We start from the raw sequence: 20,952 nt of genomic DNA, 5'->3' as shown, positions 1-20,952 counted from the left end.
TTGCTCACATCCCATGTTGCCGAAAGCAGAGAGCGAGGAAATACAGATGGACGCGTCGTCGGTTACTAGATCTGGAGCGTCAACGGGGTACCGAGAGAGGCAGTCGGCGTCTTGGTGTAAACGGCCAGACTTGTAAACCACTGTGTATGTGAATTCCTGGAGGCGCAGAGCCCAACGAGCAAGGCGCCCCGTTGGATCTTTGAGGGCTGAAAGCCAGCATAGAGCGTGATGGTCAGTGGTAACTGTGAAAGGCCGGCCATATAAATAGGGGCGGAATTTACCAACTGCCCATACAAGCGCCAGGCACTCGCGTTCCGTAATAGAGTAATTGCGTTCGGCAGGAGAAAGGAGCCGGCTGGCATACGCAAGAACTCGATCGTGACCGGATTGACGCTGGGCTAAAACCGCGCCAATACCGTAGCCACTAGCATCAGTGCGGACCTCGGTTGGAGCAGACGGGTCGAAGTGGGCGAGAATCGGTGGCGTGGTCAGAAGTGTTATGAGCTGGGAAAAGGCCGTGCCTTGATCAGGACCCCACTCAAATGGTACATCTTTCTTCAAAAGATCAGTGAGGGGGCGTGCGACCTCTGCGAAGTTTCTGACAAATCGTCGGAAATATGAGCATAGGCCCACAAAACTTCGAACGTCCTTGACACAAGTCGGTACAGGAAAATCCAGGACAGCTCGGACTTTGTCGGGATCGGGGCGGATGCCGGAGGAGTCAACGAGATGCCCTAGAATAGTAACTTGGCGATGCCCAAAATGGCATTTCGAAGAATTAAGTTGGAGCCCAGCCTCTCGAAATACTGAAAGAATTGAGGAAAGGCGCTCGAGGTGAGACTTAAAGGTTGGGGCAAACACAATCACGTCGTCCAGATAACACAGGCAGATAGACCATTTAAAGCTGCGCAAAAGCGTGTCCATCATCCGCTCGAACGTTGCCGGCGCATTGCACAAGCCAAACGGCATTACCTTGAATTGGTAGAGACCGTCGGGCGTTACAAAGGCGGTCTTCTCCCGGTCGAGGTCGTCCACGGCGATCTGCCAGTAACCGGAGCGTAAGTCTATCGAAGAAAAATAGGTTGCGCCATGAAGGCAGTCCAGGGCATCATCAATACGAGGAAGCGGGTAGACATCCCTTTTGGTGACCTTGTTTAAATGCCGATAGTCCACGCAGAAACGCCAGGTATTGTCCTTCTTTTTAACTAAGACTACAGGGGACGCCCACGGACTCGATGAGGGCTCTATGATGCCTTTTGTGAGCATCTTATTCACCTCCTGTTGGATAACTTGGCGCTCTGATGGTGACACTCGATAGGGACGCCTGTGAATTGGAGCTGCATCACCGGTATTAATGCGATGTTTGACTTGCGATGTTTGACCTATGGGCCTACCGTCAAAGTCAAATATGTCCGAATAGCTCGTGAGAAGATCAGTGAGGTCTTTGACCTGAGACGGCAACAGGTCTGAGGCAATCATCTTAGTTACATTGTTGAGCCGTGTAGAGTTGGCTGCGTCGGTGCTATGCGGGTTCGGCGAGGCGACTGTGGCCAGTTCACGTGACACTGATGAGATCTGGCACTCGTGTGACGGTGAAAGAGTGGCGAGAACAATGCCTTGTGGTAGGATTTGAGGGCTGAGTCCGAAGTTCAGAAGAGGAAGGCACGTCTTGTTCGCTGTGACAGTTAATATGGTGTACGGGGAGGAAACGTTGCGGGCCAGTAAAACACCAGGAGAGGGAAAGACCACGTAATCCCCATCCGGAACACTGGGATATGGTTCAACTGTGACACAAGTTAGGGCTTGGGGTGGGAGGCGAACAAACTCAGCGCACGAAAGCTTGTTCTGTACCATCTTCGACTCTTCGGTGGCCGCAGGCAAGTCAAGTTGCACGACGCCGGCTGAGCAGTCAATTACAGCGGAGTGGTCGGACAAAAAATCGAGTCCAAGGATGACGTCATGTGGACAGTGAGCGAGAACATGGAATAGAACGGACGTCTGGCGGTCGGCGAATCTCACACGCGCGGTGCACATTCCGAGCACAGCCGGGGTCGCTCCACTAGCGACACGTACAAATAGGGACTCTGGCGGCGTAAGGACCTTGTTTAATCGTGCACGGAGGTCAGAGCTCAGAATTGAAATATGTGCGCCGGTGTCAATAAGGGCAGTAACAGGAAGGCCATCCACTTCTACATCAAGCAGGTTTTTGTCCGTAGTCAAGGTCAGCAGAGGGTTTTCAGGTCGGGAGTCCAATGCAGCGTCACCTCCGGGAGCTGCATTGCTCAGTTTTCCGAAGAAGGGCGTCCACTAGGGTGGGGCGACGAATAGCGGCGGTGCTGAGGTGACCTGGAGCGACGGTCATGCGGGGACGGCGAACGGCTGGACCGGCGGACTGGTGTCGCAGGAGTGCCATTGTACGGTCCATCGTCACGAGCGCTGTACTGCAGGGGCCGGTGGTTGTCGTCACGTCGATAGCCAGGAAACGACCGAGGTGGATACGTGCGGAAACGACAGTAGCGGGAGATGTGTCCTACACCATGACAATGAAAACATATAGGCTTGTCGTCCTGTGTCCTCCACTGAGCAGGATCACGATAGCGGCGGAATCTTTCTGGTGCAGGAGAAGGCGCTATGGTACTGACCCGAGGTTCCGTCAACGAACATACAGGCTGCAGCCCAACGTTTGCCAGCTCCTCTCTCACGACCTGTTGGATCAACGAGATCGTTGGTCGATCATCAGATGGGCGGGTCAGAAAAGACGGAGACGCGGCCTCGATTTCTCTACGAACGATGCGAACCACACTCTCGTTGTTATGTGGTCGACTGCATGGCGGCTGAAGGTCCTCGCAAGATGACGTAGCGGCCGTGTTCGGAAGACGCAAGAAATTCTTGGCGACCCGGCGACTCTTCAGCTCTTCGAATCGGCGGCACTCTTTGATGATGTCATCAATGGTGGAACAGTCTTTGGAAACCAGTATGTTAAAAGCATCATCTGCAATGCCTTTAAGTAAATGGCTTACTTTGTCTTCCTCGGACATGTTGGGGTCGGCACGATGGCAAAGGGCGAGAACGTCAAGGATGTAGGTGACATATGATTCGGTCGTAGTTTGTGCCCGACCAGAGAGTTCTTTAGAAGCGGCCCGCTGGCGTCCGACGGCCTTACCAAACAGGTCACGAAGCTTCTGTTTGCAAGTATCCCAGCTGGTTATGTCCGCTTCATGAGCCTCGAACCACGCGCCAGCTGTTCCGCAGAGATAGAAGCCAACGTTGGCGAGCATCATCGTAGGGTCCCACCGGTACACTGCTGCAAACCGCTCGAACTTCGGAATCCAGTCGTCAACGTCAACATGGTCGGTGCCGCAGAAGTTGCCAGGGTCGCGCGGTTGCGTCAATACGACCGGCTGTACAGGCTGCGCCGGAGTCGCGGCTGAAACAGGAGCGGCAGAATTGGTTTCTGTTGCCATGGTCGGGCAGTCGAGAACACGTCCGCTTCGAAGTTCCGTCTTGCGTCGTACCCAGCACCTCCACCAAAATGTTGCGAATGTATTTACTACTTTAGAGTAGAAAAGTACTCCAGCAGTCAAGATGGCAGCCGTTGTGTATTTTCGAACAGCCCAAAAACGTCGTCGTCTTCTTCTTCGCACCGCCCGCATAGCTGCATAGCCGCGAACCCGCAACAATATGTTCAAAGGATCCACGGTTTACTGGGTTTGACCTCTGGAGCAAGCTGCTTCATCATCATTTCGTGGATATGTGGAAATTTTTTGCTCATGAGTCCACCAAGAAAAGAAAATGAAACAGAAGCATCATGGAAATGAGCACGAAAGCAAGGAAAAAAGTGGCTTGTTGACACTATGCAAGCTCCCTTCCATTTTTTTTTCTGTTTCATTCATGTCAACATCCTCTCAAACTGGCTTGGCTGAAGGCTTGGCTTGGCCAAAAGCCACCAATGTCCTCACAACTGAAAATCACCCAGGGATGCGCGCACAGACAGCGACGTGTTCAAGCCTGTTGTCAGCCCGGTTAACACTGCAAAAGTACACTTTATGTGCCCTATTTTTAAAGAAAAATGCCGCTAATTTCATCCAACATAGCTGATAGTCTGTTGTATCATGGTCGGTTAAAAATGAACTTTGTTCCATTAATTTAATGAGCAGACCGAACTTAGGCCAAGTAATGGTCCGTGGTATCTGAAAGCCTGCTGCATGCGAGTCCGTTATAATGAGCGTACACTGTACTGTACTACTGTGTTTCTCACTAATAAAAAGAAAATGTGGCTATTGAATAACAATTCTGATATGATAAGAAAGAGAAACACCATTCTATAACGAGAACACAGTACCTGTGAACAGTATCTGGAAGTTGAAATGCTAAAATTCTGAATGTTAAATTATCGTTGCTTGACTGAAGCTTCATGGTGAAGTCACTGGTCAGGTAATCATTTTCCCACACTTTTTGCAATTAATTAATGAACATATTTACAAGCACTCAAACATACACAGCCATTTTGATGCTGGTTTGGCATATTATTGTAACAGGAAACTTGTCACAGAAGTATGCAGCACATTCTTCCTTTGCCCAGCTGGTTAAAAATGGTTCATAAACCATAAAGCAAAAAAAAAAAAAAAACAAAAAAACCTCTGGTAAGGCGAACTTTGTGGTTACTTCCAAAGGGCCAAAGCAACAAAAAGAGCTTGTAGACCTGCACAAACAGTGTATCCTTCAACCTATTTCCATAAAGCCAGAATAGTCAAGCATTCAGCTATGCGTAACTGTAAAAAAAGTGGAAGAAAAAAATTTATAAAAAATGAACAGCCGCTTTTGAAATTATGAAGTAATCTTGACTGCTGTAGGCAACGCACACATGTTATACATGTCACACACACACGCACACAAAAAAAAAGCAGCAATGGCAAACTCAAGTCCTGGGAACAAGTGCACACACAGTAGAGGAGATTACCTCAGTGTAGCTTGTGAATCTCTGCAAAAGAATGCCCTTGCTGCGCTTCTGAGATGGGAGGCGTATTATATCTCCTGGTGACACTGGGCGTTTGAAAACACTGCCTTGCAGGTATTCGAAGGGCACTGCAACCGTGGGCTCCAGCAAGCCAGATGCGCCATGGTTGGCAGCAGTTTCCTGCACAAAAGATGTGGTGGAATGAACTGTTAAAGCATCAAACACCACCAAAAGGACAAACTCGCGAAGTTTTATCCACTCTGGCCCGCTACCAATCAAGCGCAACATCCATTTTAGCATTAACTTTGCCTGCCCAATGGCACCAATACATGTATCAGTTGTTCGACCACTAGCGTTGCAACATGCAGCAAACCATAAAACGTTACGTATAGCAGCTCCACTACTGAAAAATCTGAGCAACTGCGTAGTTGCGGATCCAGCGATCCTTGTTCGTATAGAGTTCCCACAGCTCCGTTTACCAAAGCGTCAATGACTCTAATGTTTGAGGTAGCGTGTAAAGTTCGCCCAGCACAAGTAGAATCTTGTTAGGGAGATATGCAAACTCTGGGTGCAACACGTACTCTACATTTTGCTGTGCTGTAGTCACTTGCTGCTGCTTACAGCAGTTAAGATACACATAGTTTACAATGAGGTCAGTCCAGTTGTTTACCCCCTCAGATGCAGCGACTCAATGACGGCGAAGCGTGAAATAGAAGTAACACTCGCTCGGTGGGGCGATGGCACCCTCTCTGTGGAGCCCTGGAGTCGGCCACAGCTTTTAAAAACATTTTTGGCGACTTTTAGTTCATTATTAAGATTACGCTGTGGTGGACGCAAAGCCTTTTTTTACTGCGCGTACACGCATGCGAACAACTTGGTTATTTCCGTATGTTATATAATTTACACTTTGTCCATTCATTTTAACCCGGTTTCGAGCATATGATCCGTATTGGGCGATTTACTGTGAGTGTGATAACGCCACACGAGATGTATGGGTGAATGACAGGCTGGGCCTCTAAAGTGCTCTGCATTTTTTTAAGCAGCTTTCCTGATATGAATGCATAATTTTCAGTGCACATATTTGGCATGCCTTATAAGCTTTGGCCAGGCCATTGTTTTTCTGCAAGTCCTTCTGGAACTTGAGTATCTTATTAACCTGGAAGTCAGCAGGAATTAAACATGCATTAAACCACCTTTTCCTGAAAAACAACAACAACAACAACAACAACAACCCAGAAACAAACAAGTGAGCATACTGCCACAAGTTCAGTGCTTTTCAAGCAATATAATATCCACAGAATAGAACTACCACCAGGCAACTTTCTCCAATATCTTGCAGCTCCCCTACTCCCTTCAGTCCAAGGGCGGAGGGATGACAGAACCCTCCTACAGCATTTACATCAACCTTCTTTGAAGTTTTTCCAACTAAATTAGATAACCATAAGTGACACCTGAAGTAAACCTTAGATAGGGTGCCTATGTGGGGTATAACATCAGCCAAACAACACAATTTTCACAGGTGCTGCCTAGAACTCTTTCACAGCAGCTTTTAAGGTAAAAGAGATGTGATAAACACTTATTCACAGATACACTGTTACTACCGTACTTACTCGCATAATCCTCGCACTTTTTTTGCCAGAAAACCGATGAAAAGTTGGGGGGTGCGAGAATTAGGCGGGGAAAACTTTCTACGAAAACGTACAGAGCGAAAAAGAAAACGAAGTGGCCGCAAATCGGGATTCTCACACCAGCAACTAACAGCAAGCTTTAAGAAGTACTAATTAAAACTTACCTCAACAATAAAAGCAGAGGTTCAACACAAGACAAGATTTATTTGAGACACAAAAAGTGGAAGCAAATAGTCGAGAATTAGAATAACATATGCAAAGCTTGCGGACGTTGCGGGCGTAGCGGTAGCGTTCAATGCTCAACAGGAGCCCTCAAAAGGTAAGCGTGGGACTTCAGCATTGGGCTGATGGCTATTTGACAGAATTGTCCACAGTTTCCTTCTTGAGAAATAAAGTTTACCATCAATCCCAGTTTTAGGCACACGGCAGGCCCAACGCGTCTGTGTGGCTTTCAGCAGCCATCAACAGTAGAGAGCACAAAACTCGTAGACTCCGAAGGGCCTACCAGCGGCCCTGTTGCCATTTTTTAGTGCATGATCTATCACTTGCAACTTGAAATTAGCCGTAGAGCTTCAGTATCGCCTCATAACTTGACAAGGTTACCGACGCAACATACAAAACACGCCGCAACGCGCACTGGTCACTTCAGCTTGGCTTGAATTGAATTGAATCTCCGTGCAATAGTACGCTTGATGCTTAAGAGATGACGCCAGATGGCGTGTGCTATCATCAGTGGCTAGAAGGATCAGACGACATTATTGCAGCAGTTTTCAGGGGTGCGATAATTACTTGAGGAAAAAAAGAAATCGTATTTTTTTTGGGCGATGTGGGGGGTGCGAGAATTATGCGAGTGCGAGGATTACGCGAGTAAATACGGTAAATGGACGAGAGTCCTTTATTCCTTCTTTCAGGAATCCTACAGCCTGGACCATCCACCGGGCTCAGGAGGAGAGTTGGAACTGGTTGACCAGCTTCAGCTTTGCAATCTCTACCTCCCACACTTAGTGAAAAGGTGTGGCTCCGTGTTTGTTTTTTGTGGTTGCGGCACTTGGCACTAGAAGGCGATGCTTCCTTCACATTGCAGTGACAGGCGAGTCAGAGTGTTTGGCACTTACAATGCAGAGAGGGGCAGCTGTGTAACATCAGTTGGAAAAGGTGCAACACAACAAAGTGTGCGAGTGTATTTCTCTGTAGTTGCTTGTAACTGGTGCCTTCGTTTGCATTCAACCTTCATTCAAGCCAGTAGAGCTGCAACAGTGCATGGCGGGTAAGTGGCATGGATCCTGTTTCCTCCGCTAGCAATATCACCAGTGTAGAAAACGAGATGTGACCGACTTTGTGCAGCAGGGCACGGTTGGTGCTGGTGCGGGCCAAAATGCGGGACACTTCATTCCCCTTGAGGCCCTGGAGTCACAGAACCATAAATGGTGTGGGGGGAGGGGGGGGAGGGAGGAGTGTTGCTGTGTTTTAGAATCTTCATTTCTCTGGGGAAGATACTGCCTTTCATGCATGATGGACTGTCAGTAAAAGGAAATCTGTTAATCGGAACCACTGGTTCATGGTTCATGCTTCCTTACAGGACAAAAATTCAAAGGTTTTCAAGGACTTTCAAGGCTAAATCTGTGAATATTCAAGGACTGGAGCAAACATTGAAAATATGGCTGTATTAACAATTTCTTTCTAGAGAACTTTCGATAATAGTTCCTTGGAATCACGGATAACCACTTTCAGTGTTCCTGAATTTCAGTATTCTAGTAATCACTACTCTTGAATTTTCATATGAATTTCCACTGCCTCCTGCTGCTTAGTCTTGGCAGTCCTCCTAAGGGCATTTGGCTTGATGGTGCATGTCAAGTCACCAGCTGCCTCTGCTTTCTCTGCATACAAGTCTGCTATAGCTGTTAATTCGTTACGGGCAGCTTTTAGTTTCTTCTTTTTTGTTAACATTTCCATCTCCTCCAAAATGACATCTTTTTCTGTTCCTTATCCTCCTGCTTTTTCCTGTGACATGTGCAACAATGTTTATAAAAAAAAAAATTCAAGGATTTTCAAAAATTTTCGAAAATTCTAGCACTTTCAAGGCCTTGAAATACTTTCCTAATCCAAGGATTTTCAAGGGTTTCAAGGAACCGCATGAACCCTGTGCTTAAATGAAACTACTACCTCAGATATGATCGGTTTCGTAGATGAATACTGCTACGTAGTTCGCCTCTCAGTAAACAGAACTGTTAAATGGAACACATTTTCCCGGTCTATTCAGGGTTCATGAAATGAGTCTACTGTAGTTGCATGCTGCCACTTGGGAGGTGTTGACAACTGTAGGACCTTTGCTTCTATAGATATAATGCCCTCTTCGACTGTGTTCGTGAATTCGGCAAGAATACTTGCGAATGCCAGTGCTGTACACTTGTAGTCTGATGCTGAACACGAAGGCGTTTTGTCCTGGATACTTGGCTGCATCCACATATTGCATGTTTGGGTCATTACGACAGATGCACCTGTTATTGTTTACCCAAGTAAGGTTCAGACTTGGGTTCAGACTTGGGTTCAGACTTGGGTTCAGACTTGGGTTCAGACTTGGGTCCTTGGGTTCTAGGACGGCTAGGTATCCAATGCATCAGAGGACTGCTGGGCATGTGTGTGAGAGCTAGAGTCTCTCGACAAAGTAATTACGTGTTTCAGTAAGTTCTTTCTAAGCGTTGTGAACGACGATTTGAAGTAGTCGGTCAGTAGAGCCAGCTGATAGTAGTCTAAGGGCAAGCTTTGTGGCTTTCTGCATCAGTAACTTAAACGGATACTGAACAAAACTTTTCTGCTTCAGATTTTCACTCACTTTGAAAGATTTGGTTCTCAAATCAATAGAGACAACCTTCATTCCAGGTAAAAACTACAGGGAAATAATGAATTTATTGCATTTTTCACAAACTGCCCCGTCCAACCCCTGCTCCATGAACTAGCAAAGGTGTTGTCACAAATGCCCGAAGCAGGCGAGCCAACAATGCAAGCCATCGCCCCTGTCTCTCCAACCACTGAGCTTCCCCTACAGTTCTTAGAATCACTATGAACGCACTGGTAGCAAACAATGCTCCCAGCTTGGGTAAAGTATCAGTGCATTATTGGAAGGGGGAGAGTGGGATGAAAGGAGAGATGAAGAAAAAAGGAAGAGGTTAGGAACACGTGCACCCTGCATGTGCCTTGGCAATTGTGACGTCATGGCTGGCGCTCATGTGCAACTGCTGCACATTCACAATCCATAAAAAATACAGCCAGCTGTTCAAAAATATGGGAAATTAACTGTGTTTATCGAACAGTCGCATCTTCCAAAAAGAATTCTGAAGTTATGTCAGTTTTTTTTTTTTCAATTTTTGTTGTATCCCTTCAAGGCCGAGTTCCGTAATTTATAAAGCTTTACAGCAGGGCTTGAAAAAGTCTTAAGGTGGCACGGTTCTTGAGACCATTGTAGTGGTTGGCCACCATTGAATGAGGGTGAGTGATTATGAGTGCGCCGTCCAGAGTCCGTTCCGTGAACTGGAAGAGGTGTGGTCACAAACGTCCAAAGTGGGCAAGCCGACAATGCCAGAGAGACGCGGACGACGGCTGGCATTGTTGGTAAGATGGGTGAGCTGTGTCACTGTTTTCTGCAGCCAGGGTAGTGTGGTGGAGCTGGACCGATCCTAATGTATGTGTAGTCTGAGTATTTGAAACAAGCCAACCATTGGCACTATGATGCCCTGTAGACTTGCAGGATCAGCACCTCGTGGCTTGGTGGTCAGCCCGGGTGTATGCTCAAAGTAGTAAAAGAGTGCCAAACCACTTTTCAAAGTAGTCATTGAATGACCTCAGTATCAAAGTTTATTGCCTGATGATTTGATGGCAACAAAAATTTTTTGAATCTGTTAAAACAAGTTGCAGGATTTGTTGCATGCTTGACAAGTGTTTCTCTTTTCTCATTCTGATGAGCCAGACAGAAGAGATGACAAAGGAAGAAGCTATGTGATGATCTTGAGCACATGCAACTAAATGCGAACACTCTCTCCCACAGCCATTCTGGTGCCTGCTAGTGTGGCTACTGCAAACTTTTGCATACTATAGAGCATAATTCCTGGCATGTAGATATACCGTGTGGCAAGAAGCGCACATCTGGCCCTTGGTTTATGTCGGCTACCTGCCAATCGCAGTAATCTGTGGCACAACAAAAATCAGCGTGACCACACTCTGAAGAGCATGAGTACACGCCTCTGAATGAAGAAAGGGTGCTTGAGAAAGTGGCAACTTTGGGCTACGCTTATGAACTTTCCTTGCCATTCACGGCTGCAATATTTGTCTGAGCTGTTCAAAGCAGTGTCTGCTATTTCCTGTGCACGGTTTTTCACTAAGATCAAGGGTAGCTTCGGGACCTGTTTAGCAGTTCCAATTTTTCTGGAAACCATTGAAGCCTGCAGGTGTCAAGGTAACATTCAATGATGTTCACAGCCTCCTGAAAACAGTCCCGTTTGCTCACACCTCTTGCCCACATAATCTGCAGATAAGCATGGTGTATCCCTGGGACAGTGTCTAGGAGGTGGGAATGTTTGAAGAGGGCCAAATTAAAGAAGAATGGCAAGGCCACCGAACCTTTCAGTGTAACTCTGTTCATGGCCTAAAATGTTTGCACAATGGTTGGCACATCTGGGCTATTGTCACCCAATATCAGATGGCAGCTAGCTGCATAAATCTGAATAGTACTATGAACAGGTTTTTACTATGAAAAAAAATTGGGAAACTATAAGTTCCGCCTGTTAGCTCCGTGTGCAAGGCAAATTAAAATTAGGTTGAGATGCTCATAAATTTATCCTTTGCCATAGGAATGTGCTTCAAGCTTAAAACTTCAAGGAACCCTGAAACGATTTTGATGATTTTGTACAAATGCACTGGGCCAGTAGACCCAAGTCCTAAGGGTCATTTACGGACATAATTGAGCTCTCTGCATAAACTGTGCAATTTATTTTGCCTTAACACTTTCGTGACCGCGCCTATCCACATCGATAGTATGTTTTCGATATTTACAATTTCAATATTTGCCCCGTTCCGAGCGCTTGTGGACATCTTTTTCCGTATAATGCGTATAAAGAGAAGTATTTTATTAGCTTTGCTTTTGTGTTGCTCTTTTTTATTGCGTGGAGATTCTAAAGCACCTTTCTATACACACGGGTCAGCGTACGTAGTTTCAATGATGGAGCTGACGCCGTGTGTGATCACTCCACAAGAACGGTGAATTTCAGAAGAGTCTTGTGCATATAGGCTGAAATCTTAAAATGATTACACTAGCACAGGCTGACTAGCTAGGATGACCCTAGCTTTTCGAGCAGCAGAGTTTGCTACAAGCTCGATTGCGGTTGCCATGGCATGAAGACAGTGCAGAGCGCGTGATAGCAGCGTTGATGAAAATGCCTACACAAACGCACGTGGCGTTGGAAACACACGTGGGACATTTGCGGCGGTTATTAAAGAAACATCACGTGCGAGCACGTCAGGATGATTGTCGTGCTGTATTTTTGCCGACGTAACATGGGCCTCCCACAGGCGTGTCCGTGGGCATACGTCCTCTTTCACATAGGTCATTTCATTCCACCTGCAGCATGGAAGTTTCCACTCTCGAAGGCAGCAAGGCTGCCCACGTAGCACTTGCGTGCTGCTCGTTTCGCTTCTATCAAGTATTGCGGATAAATGTCAGGACAGGTGGTCACCAGGGGCGCTCGCATCTTGTCAGAAACGCGGCTGTGATTGGATATGTCGCGAGCGCGGTAAAATTGAATACGAGACACTGGGAAGTTTAGAATGACGTTCGCAGGTGTTCCAGGCATTGCTTTAGTTGCGGGCGCCATATGAGTTTTAAATTAGCGTTTGCTCCCCGTAAAAGTCTAGAGACTTTCGCCACAACTGCTAACCCAAATGCACAGAAGCTACGCACAGCACTTCGCGGGCCTCGTGGGCTGCGATCGCCGCATGCTATTTCGAATTTCCTGCAGCCAAGCTGCGAATGCGAGCAGCGGCTCGCATTCGATTGCACCGCAAGCGACCACACCGCAAGGGCTCGTGGCGCTATTATAAACCTCTCTTATAGAAGCCGCATGGTGACACAACCTTTATTTCTGCGTGTGTGTGTGTGTAGTTTGCGCGATAAAAGTGGTAGATGAACCGTGCGCTCGCTGCCGTTGCGGCGTGAGCACTGCTCCTCGGCAAGAGTAAAAGTGGTAGGCGGACTCTATATTCGCCGCGGGCGTCTGTCGATGAAAATGATAGACGCGTGAACTCAAATATAAACTCGTTGATTCTGAGAAGGCCCGAGTTCAACTCGTGACTGAGATGGTGCCTATGTAACTGTCAAGCCCTTTTTATCCCACTCTGTTTGTGCACACGCTTCTCCTGAAACGTCGACTACATGTCACATCGTTCGTGTGCGATGCGGACTACATGTCACTGGCATGCCGGTACACGTTCCTTGCGGTGCATTTGGGAGCATTCCCCGCTCTTGTGGGACGCAGACAGTGTTCTCGTTGACGAGCACCACTTGAGAGAGCTTAGTTGATGGGCGTCTCTTGCATGTCCAGTTCCCAGTCTTGAGAGGGTGCACTTCTGCGCTCAGCGGAACGACCAACAAATGAAAGAAGATGCCTCTGGTTTGAAAACACCGCCTGACTTAGTAGACCGTCCTTGGTGCGATGACTGGTTCCATCGTAAGCAATGAAACGCAGCGCGCTGAGGGGTGGATTTGACTTTTTCGTACTGTTGGCTCGTTCATAAGGGGGTGTCGCCAGAGCTTAGGAAGATCTGGAGTTTCACGAAATCGGGCGAAACTTGCTTCTTGCTTCTTGGGTTGGGGAGGGGAAGAGCACTGTTGTAGCTTAGGCAATGGCATGTGCTGGTGTGGCTTGAAGGGGGCAAGTGCCCCTTTTATACCCCCCTGCTGACGCCCATGCAAGCAACTATGCAGCAGAGGTTGCTACTACAGCAATCCTCTTAAGTCACCTTATTTTATCGTCAAAGGTAAGGAAGACGACGTCTCTCATAATCAAATGGTGGTTTTGGGACGTTAAGCCCCACATATCAATCAATCAAAGGTAAGGAAGACACCGACCAAAAACAAAAGAACTTCAAAATAAAAAACGTTTTGGTTCCCACACAGGGGCCTTGTTCACAATATCTTTTCCTATGACAATGAGCGTTCATAACCAGACAAGTTTTTGTCATACCGACATCACATCACATCAACCTCGACACACATTTTTGCGTATGCATTCACTGCGCTGACTCGTGTGTGTTTCGCTTCCTGCATGAAAATCTTCTCAAACTACAGTTGTCTAGAACTGTGGCCTAAAAGGATTAGACATAGTAGTATAATCAAAATTCAGCCGAAAACCATTCAGTCACTGACACTTTCTACTGCCAACATTGAACCAATCTTTCATCCACTTTTCACCTGATGGCATTTCAGAAAGACCGACTTCTCGGTTTCACTTGAGCACGAACCTTCGTTATCACTGCGAGCTGCAGATGGCACCCACTACAGCATGCATGTTTTGGTTGTAAATCGTGAGCCTATGCATCTCTATGCATGGCAAAGCGTGAAGTGGACACGCATGTTCTCATGTTGATCACAGGATCCAAGTGAGTTAAAACTCACTTGCAAATCAGTTATCTCTGCTACACACTTATCAATGTGACACAATTGGCTGTAGCCTGTATGACTATTTCTGGAGAGAACCAACAATAGTGGTCAGATATGCTGTGGCTGTAGTGAGACTTTGGCTGTGCATAATTGCCATTCACAGAACATGTGTGGCGAATTACAGCACAAAATCCCACAGAATGGCTTCAATCTCTCTTCTAAAAATGCTTGTGCAGGGCAGGCTTCAGAAGCCCGAGTTTGTAGCCACTCTGCCACGGCAGCAATCATTTTTTTGCTGTTTGAAATTTGTTTTCATAGCATCAAGTACGCAAAGCAACAAGATGAGCAAGCAACCTACCTCTTCTGCAGAAGAGCAAGACAACTTGGTAACATCGTCAGCCGAGTCGCTGTCGATATTTGGCACGTTTTCTTTGTCGGTGGTGCAAAAAGTTGGCGAACGCCCAAGGGTGAGAGGCGAGTCTAAGAGCTTCTGGAAGGACTCTGGTAGATCGGGCACTCGTTCCTGTCAAAAAGTAGATGCAGTCAGTATTAAAAACTGTTATGCAACAAAAACTGGCTGAGCACAAGTATTAGCCAGTTTTTTATAATATAGGTCCCGCACAATAATGCTTTAGTACCAGAAGCAGGGTTCATACAGGTCCTTTAAAACCTTCGAAACCCTAGAGTTTGAAAGGTATCTCAAGCTGACTAGAAGCATCACTTGCTTGACAGGGAAAAAAGGAGCATTAATACAGAAGACAAGGGTGAAGTCATTAGGAGGTAAGCGGAGAGAGACAACATGCACCAATGGCTTAAGAAGGAAAATTAACATTAAAACACGAAACAAACAAACATAATACACGCAAACTCACATGTTGTATGTTTCTGAAAAGGAAACTAGGTTGTACTGGGCAGTTTAGACGGCTGTAATCCTGAATTCTAGGGTTTTAAAGGTCAGAATACAACTTTCAGACCTTCAAGATCCTTGAGAACCTTTCAAGTTTGGAAATTTTATTCCAACCTTGAAAACCTTTGAATTTTAGGACAACTGCAGTCCGAAATCCACAGGACGCCGTGCTTTCCATTTCAGAAAACATACACCATGTGAGCCTCAATGTATTATATTTGTTTCTTATGTTCATTTCCCTTCTTAATTGTGTATATTGTCTCTCTCCACTTACCTCCTAACGACGTTACTCTTGTCTTTTGCATTATTGCTGCTTTTTTCCCAGCCAAGCAAGTGGTGCTTGTGGTTAGCACATAGTGCAAATGTCAGGCCTTGCTAATACTAAAGAAGTCTCAGCACTTGTCCTAAACAATTGTGTGTTGAAAACTGCTTTAGATAGCATCAGGGTTAGACTTTCCTACAGTAGAATAATACAGTTAAAACTTGATTTTACCCAATTCCAATCTAAGGAACAAATTTGCATTCCCGACAGGTGCTTATTTCCAATGACGTTGTCAACCCGAATTACAAAACAAACTTCCAATTAAAACCGTCATAACAAAGTTGTTCTGAAATAAATTAGTAAAAATAGGTTCTACTTTCTTTATTTATTACACAGATGACATTTTTCTTGAAGTGCAGACACTAACACTATTGCATGGAAACCTCTGTCACTAACAGTTACAAACCCACATGTATGGGACTGTGGACTAAACAGTTGCCCTGTAATTTACAAGACTGTGCAACAGAAGGTAGGGGTTTATTGTTCCTGATAATATTACTACAGGAACCCTACAATGTGATCAGGTTATTTCATTATTTATGCAAGAGGTTATCTCCTTGAACTTTCTTGCTCACCCAGCTCACATAATAACTGCATTTTCCTCTGCTTTACATTTTGACTGCAAGTCGTATTTCATGTGACTGCCTACCTGGTCTTCACCACCCGGACCACATATGTAGGCATCAATGTTCAGGACTCACAAACAGACATTTCACATGAGCACATGTGGGTTAGCAGCAAAAAGAATGCCATGGTAGATTTTGGGTGCCTCAATGTTACAACTTTAAGTTTCAAAGGACTGAAAAACCTCTTTCAATTTTACAAACTTCTTGATTTAACAAAACAATTTCAGCATGGTGATGACTTTGCTAAATCGAGTTTTAACTGTATAAGTGTAATAATTTGATTGGAATTTGTTAAAGTAAACAAATAAAATCCTCATTTGAATGCAGTTTTTCAGTCCTCGAAAACATGCCATGTGCCCTTGAAATTCTTTTTATATCTTTGAATTTTCTCCTTTAAAACCTGTAGGCAGCCTCCTTTTAAGGGGCAACTCATCATGTTTGGGCATCAGAAGCAAAGACATTGCTGCTATTGTCTGCAAATTATGAAATGGCTGCACAGGATGTAAGAAAACAAAATTTCACACAGAACTCCATGCACCCTTCCTCTTGAGAAATCTCGATTTCCAGCCGCAGTCAAAGTTAAACACTCAAAAATGTGCCCAGATAAAATGCTTGCAATGTTACTGAACAGGCCACGTAATATCAGTAAATCACTAAATGCGTATTGCACAGTGCTGCCGGTACGTCATGCAGCTTTATAAAAAAGGTGCTAGCTTTTTGGCAGCATTTGAACGAGACAGTACAGTCTATTTTCAGCCTATTTCATGTCCACTGCAGGAAAAAGACCTCTTCCTTACAAAAAAAGAAAGAAAAATATTTAAATACACTATAGATAGTGCCCTACAACTTTTGGTTCGAAAACTAAATGCTGAAATATTAAGGAATTTCGGAAAATTAAACACATAACGTAGTCTTTAAAAAAAGAAGAGGTGAGTGCTTACATTCATTTTGCTTGGCCCTGGAAAATTCTTAGAAAATAAAAAATACAATCCTAAGAGTGTGCATGATACAGAGTTGGCAGCCCTACAAACAAAATCCAGAACAGACATAGCTCTTGCATTTTACAACTAGCAGCAGCCAAAGACTTTCCATCTTTCAATAAAAGATGATAACATGATGCATCTAGCCTAAACTAGATGCCACCTACAACTCACTTATGTAGTCAACATGCAGGCTTAGTTGCATGGTGAACACACTAGAAGAGAGTAGCACATGAAAATGTTTAAACCTATGGTCATGAACAAAAAAATACAATGGGAACCTCATGGTAAACACTGGCCCTATTCATGTGACAGACATCCAGTCATTACTCTTAACTGAGAATGTGAACAATGGATGGCAAAGGCCAATGAGGATGAGGACATCGCAGAGAGCTATCACAAACCATTTGTATGCATGTTTCTCAAAATCAAATGGCAAACAATCAAACTTTCCACTTCTGAATTTCGTCAAAGTTTCCCAACACTTCTGCCCCAAAAAATGACCGATTTCAGCATCACAATTTTTGTAGCAAGGATACTCCGGGTTGCCTAAGGTAAGGTAGGCTTATAGCGCATAGCAAAACTTGCAACAAAAACACATCACAGGGAGATAATCCATTTCCATTTAGCGAATTCCCTTCGCTAGCAAAGGTTTAGCGTAAGGTTGTGTAACTACACAGCATACAGTAGTAAGAGAATACCTTACTAGAACGACCAAAGGAATACCATATTAGCATACAACGCTCCAAACAAAATGACTGCACATTTCGTACCTTCAATAGTCCACATATCCATGCCTGCAGAATCTTTGAATGCAAGTGCATCATGCTTTTTTCAGAATATATATATATATATATATATATATATATATATATATATATATATTTTTTTTTTCAGTGATTGAGGAAATTTAATTTGGCACCCTCTGTAAGCACTGTCATATGTTCACTCATAGTGTGCTGTAGCTTTTAGTTTTGACTGATGGCAATAAAGCAAGAGACTTGGCCAAAGAGTCTGCAGCGAGCTTTAAATTTTCACCGCCTCTCTTACATATTGCTTGAAGCACAGAGGATGGCCAGCATAGAAAGAAACTCTAGTGCATCAGTTGCCTAGCGATGACAGGATCACTGGCAAAGCCACTTACCAAAAAGCAGTCCTCAAGACTTGACACAAAACCGTCGTCACTGTCACCAGTAGAGATAAAATCCAGAGCACTTGCTCCTTCCAATTCCTGGAGGCCATCCCAGGATGCACTCTACATACATAACATGTCCTTTGATCAACAAAGCAAGCTCAATCTGTGAATGCACAGATCTGGTGCATTTTGCACTGAGCAAACTTACAGAAATTAACAAAGCCCTGCAATGACATCTGCACAAGACTATTGTTAAAACAAAAAGAATAAAAAAGGGGAATGGGGATCAATATATAGAACCTGCACAGTGGGCATTCAGATGTCATAATAGGAGCGTTTCTGTTAACTTCAACCACATGGGTTTATTATGGGTGCATTTAAATCTAAGTAAACTGTCATTTTTGCTCTTCACACACAGAAATGTGGCCACTGCAGCCAAGTATCAGACCCACTTCATCACTCTGCAGCGGAATGTTACGTCTGAGCCACTGCAGAGGACTAATTGAAGAGCATGGAGAGCAAGAGGGTGGACCTTCATCAGTGCTTTGATTATGAACACACCACCCTACATAAAACAGATGTTCATACCATCATGTCTGACAACAAACGCCCATGCAGAACCACCACTTTTGCCTACTTATTTTTAAGAACTATAGAAAAATTAGAGAATGCAATGAACTTTCCGAGGATATAGTACACTTGAGTGACAACAGTGCTATTTTCTCATCGTCCTGAATTGTGACGTGTATTACGCCTTTTATACCTGTTTGCATGCTGCAATTGTTGAATGTTATTCTTGTTGCATTCTGTTTTTGTGTATGATAGTCATTCACCATATTGGCTTTGTATGTGCACCCCCCCCCCCCCCCCTGCAGTAATGCCACTACGGCATTGCAGGAAGTATGAAAATAAAAAGTAAAAAACAAATAAAGCATAAAGCTGTTCAATGTAGACAAACACATAACAGTATACCACAACAAAAAGGTAGCAAGCAGAAATGAGCATCACTGTCACAAATCCAGTACTCCTTAAGTATGGTCCACAATGGTCCACCCGTAACATTATAGCACGCAGACAGAATTCTCGAAAATTACTTCAATTCACATTGAAAAAATTTTTGACGCAATACATCAAATTTAGGCTGGATGTGTCGTTTAATATTGTATAGAAGACACTCGGAATTTCACAAAAAGACCGCTACTTTCTCTTATATCCCCAAGTTGTACAAAATGTTACTTGTTTATTTTGAACAAATTTATTTTATCAGAACTTGATTATAAATTAGATTAACCATTTTCTGCTAGTTTCTAAATCAGGAGAAGGTTGCAAACATTTCAAAACACAGCTTTTGCACAGATGACAAGAAGTTTGCAGTAGTTTTTAAAGCAACAATTTTTAATCATGAATCCACCAGCAGATAAAGCGATCAACTCCACCCATTGAGCATGCCCAGAAGCAGATCAGCAGGAGCACTGCACCAGCCACAGCTTAATGTAACCAACACTCCCCTCAGTTCTCAGGTGTACACACACTAATTCATATATTGGCACATTCATCCCCACTGGTGTGCCAATGCAAGATACAAGCAAAAAAAAATTTTATAGGAGACTACACAGTCTTTTACATGGGCAACAACCTAACCAATCTATAAAGACCAAATTGGAGTGAATATGAAACAATGAAAGCTACACACCTCATCAGATGACTTCTTGCCTGAATCTGAACTGCAGCTGGGTGCATTTTCTTGTGAGCCACAGCTGCTTGCATGGCTACTAGATGAATGTATTCCTTCGTCACTATCATGGTGCCCCTAAAAAAAAAAAAAACAGGAAAGACTAAGCTACCATTTTCTCCTTCAACACACCTTATATTCATGGTACATACTGTTACATTCATAACATCCAAATCCCCAGAATTTTTTTTCTTCAACATACTCCAGACCTGGAACAATATAAGTTAGGGAGGCCTAACGACACCCTATGACGGTCAGTACCAGGAAGCTTGAAGTAGGAGAATCAAGGACATATAGAGCAAATTTTACTGATTGAATGCTACATTTCTTACTACCCTACACAAGGCAAACATAACATAATGCTCGATTTTCTATGCTATAATCTAGCTGAAAGCGCCATTTCACACTTGCAGTGTGTAGAGAAAGGTTCTTAGACAATTTTTTTTTATATCATAACTCTTCGTTTTATTTTAAATTTAATTATGCATGCCAAGTCCTTCTGTATATCCTGCTGTATGAAACATTGTGTCCCATAAAATTTATGTATACAGAGCTGCATTCTTCGTGGACTATTTTTGAGTTTTCAATATGAATCGATGACTACCTGTATTACTAAAAGCTACATGTACATCACGTGCTTTACTTTTTGCCAGTACCTCCCGATACCTGATAACAGGGTTGCAGTTATGAGCGAGGAAACCTTATCCTTCTATTTACTTGAGGTAGACTGTGTTTATCTTTCATTCTTTTGTCGATTTAAAATGGAGCCCTCAGCATAAGTTGTATGATAAAATATTATTTGATTTGATTTAAAAAACTACTGTAAAAGCAATACTTGCTTTATTTATAAGCAATTAACCAGTTGTGAGCAAATGTTTTCAGCATTCATAACATTACAGGGAGTTGTTGCAGAAACTGGGTAGTGGTGTTTCTACCTTAGTCCACCTTTAGACATAATAAATGTTTGGAAGAACACTAACATTTGTTTTATGCATGTTGCAAAATAGGAAATCGTGG

At 44.3% G+C, this 20,952-nt stretch overlaps 1 protein-coding gene across 4 annotated transcripts in view; it reads right to left on the bottom strand.

The window, feature by feature from the left end:
* Positions 1 to 20,952, bottom strand: part of LOC119175769 (M-phase inducer phosphatase 1-B) — a 157,930-nt gene that overhangs the window by 40,881 nt on the left and 96,097 nt on the right. For 3 of the 4 annotated variants that reach the window (XM_075876141.1, XM_075876142.1, XM_075876143.1), the window contains 5 exons: positions 19,897 to 20,013; positions 18,213 to 18,323; positions 17,030 to 17,056; positions 14,592 to 14,756; positions 4,961 to 5,137 (listed from right to left, as the gene is read on the bottom strand). In XM_075876141.1, the coding sequence (XP_075732256.1) occupies positions 4,961 to 5,137; positions 14,592 to 14,756; positions 17,030 to 17,056; positions 18,213 to 18,323; positions 19,897 to 20,013 (597 nt within the window). The remainder of the gene's footprint in view (positions 1 to 4,960; positions 5,138 to 14,591; positions 14,757 to 17,029; positions 17,057 to 18,212; positions 18,324 to 19,896; positions 20,014 to 20,952) is intronic. The other variant, XM_075876144.1, reaches the window with a different exon arrangement.

This window comes from Rhipicephalus microplus, chromosome X (genome assembly GCF_043290135.1).
Source record: "Rhipicephalus microplus isolate Deutch F79 chromosome X, USDA_Rmic, whole genome shotgun sequence".
Lineage (NCBI taxonomy): Eukaryota > Metazoa > Arthropoda > Arachnida > Ixodida > Ixodidae > Rhipicephalus > Rhipicephalus microplus.
Note: the sequence above shows the minus strand (reverse complement) of the source record. Positions and strands in the feature narration are given on the sequence as shown.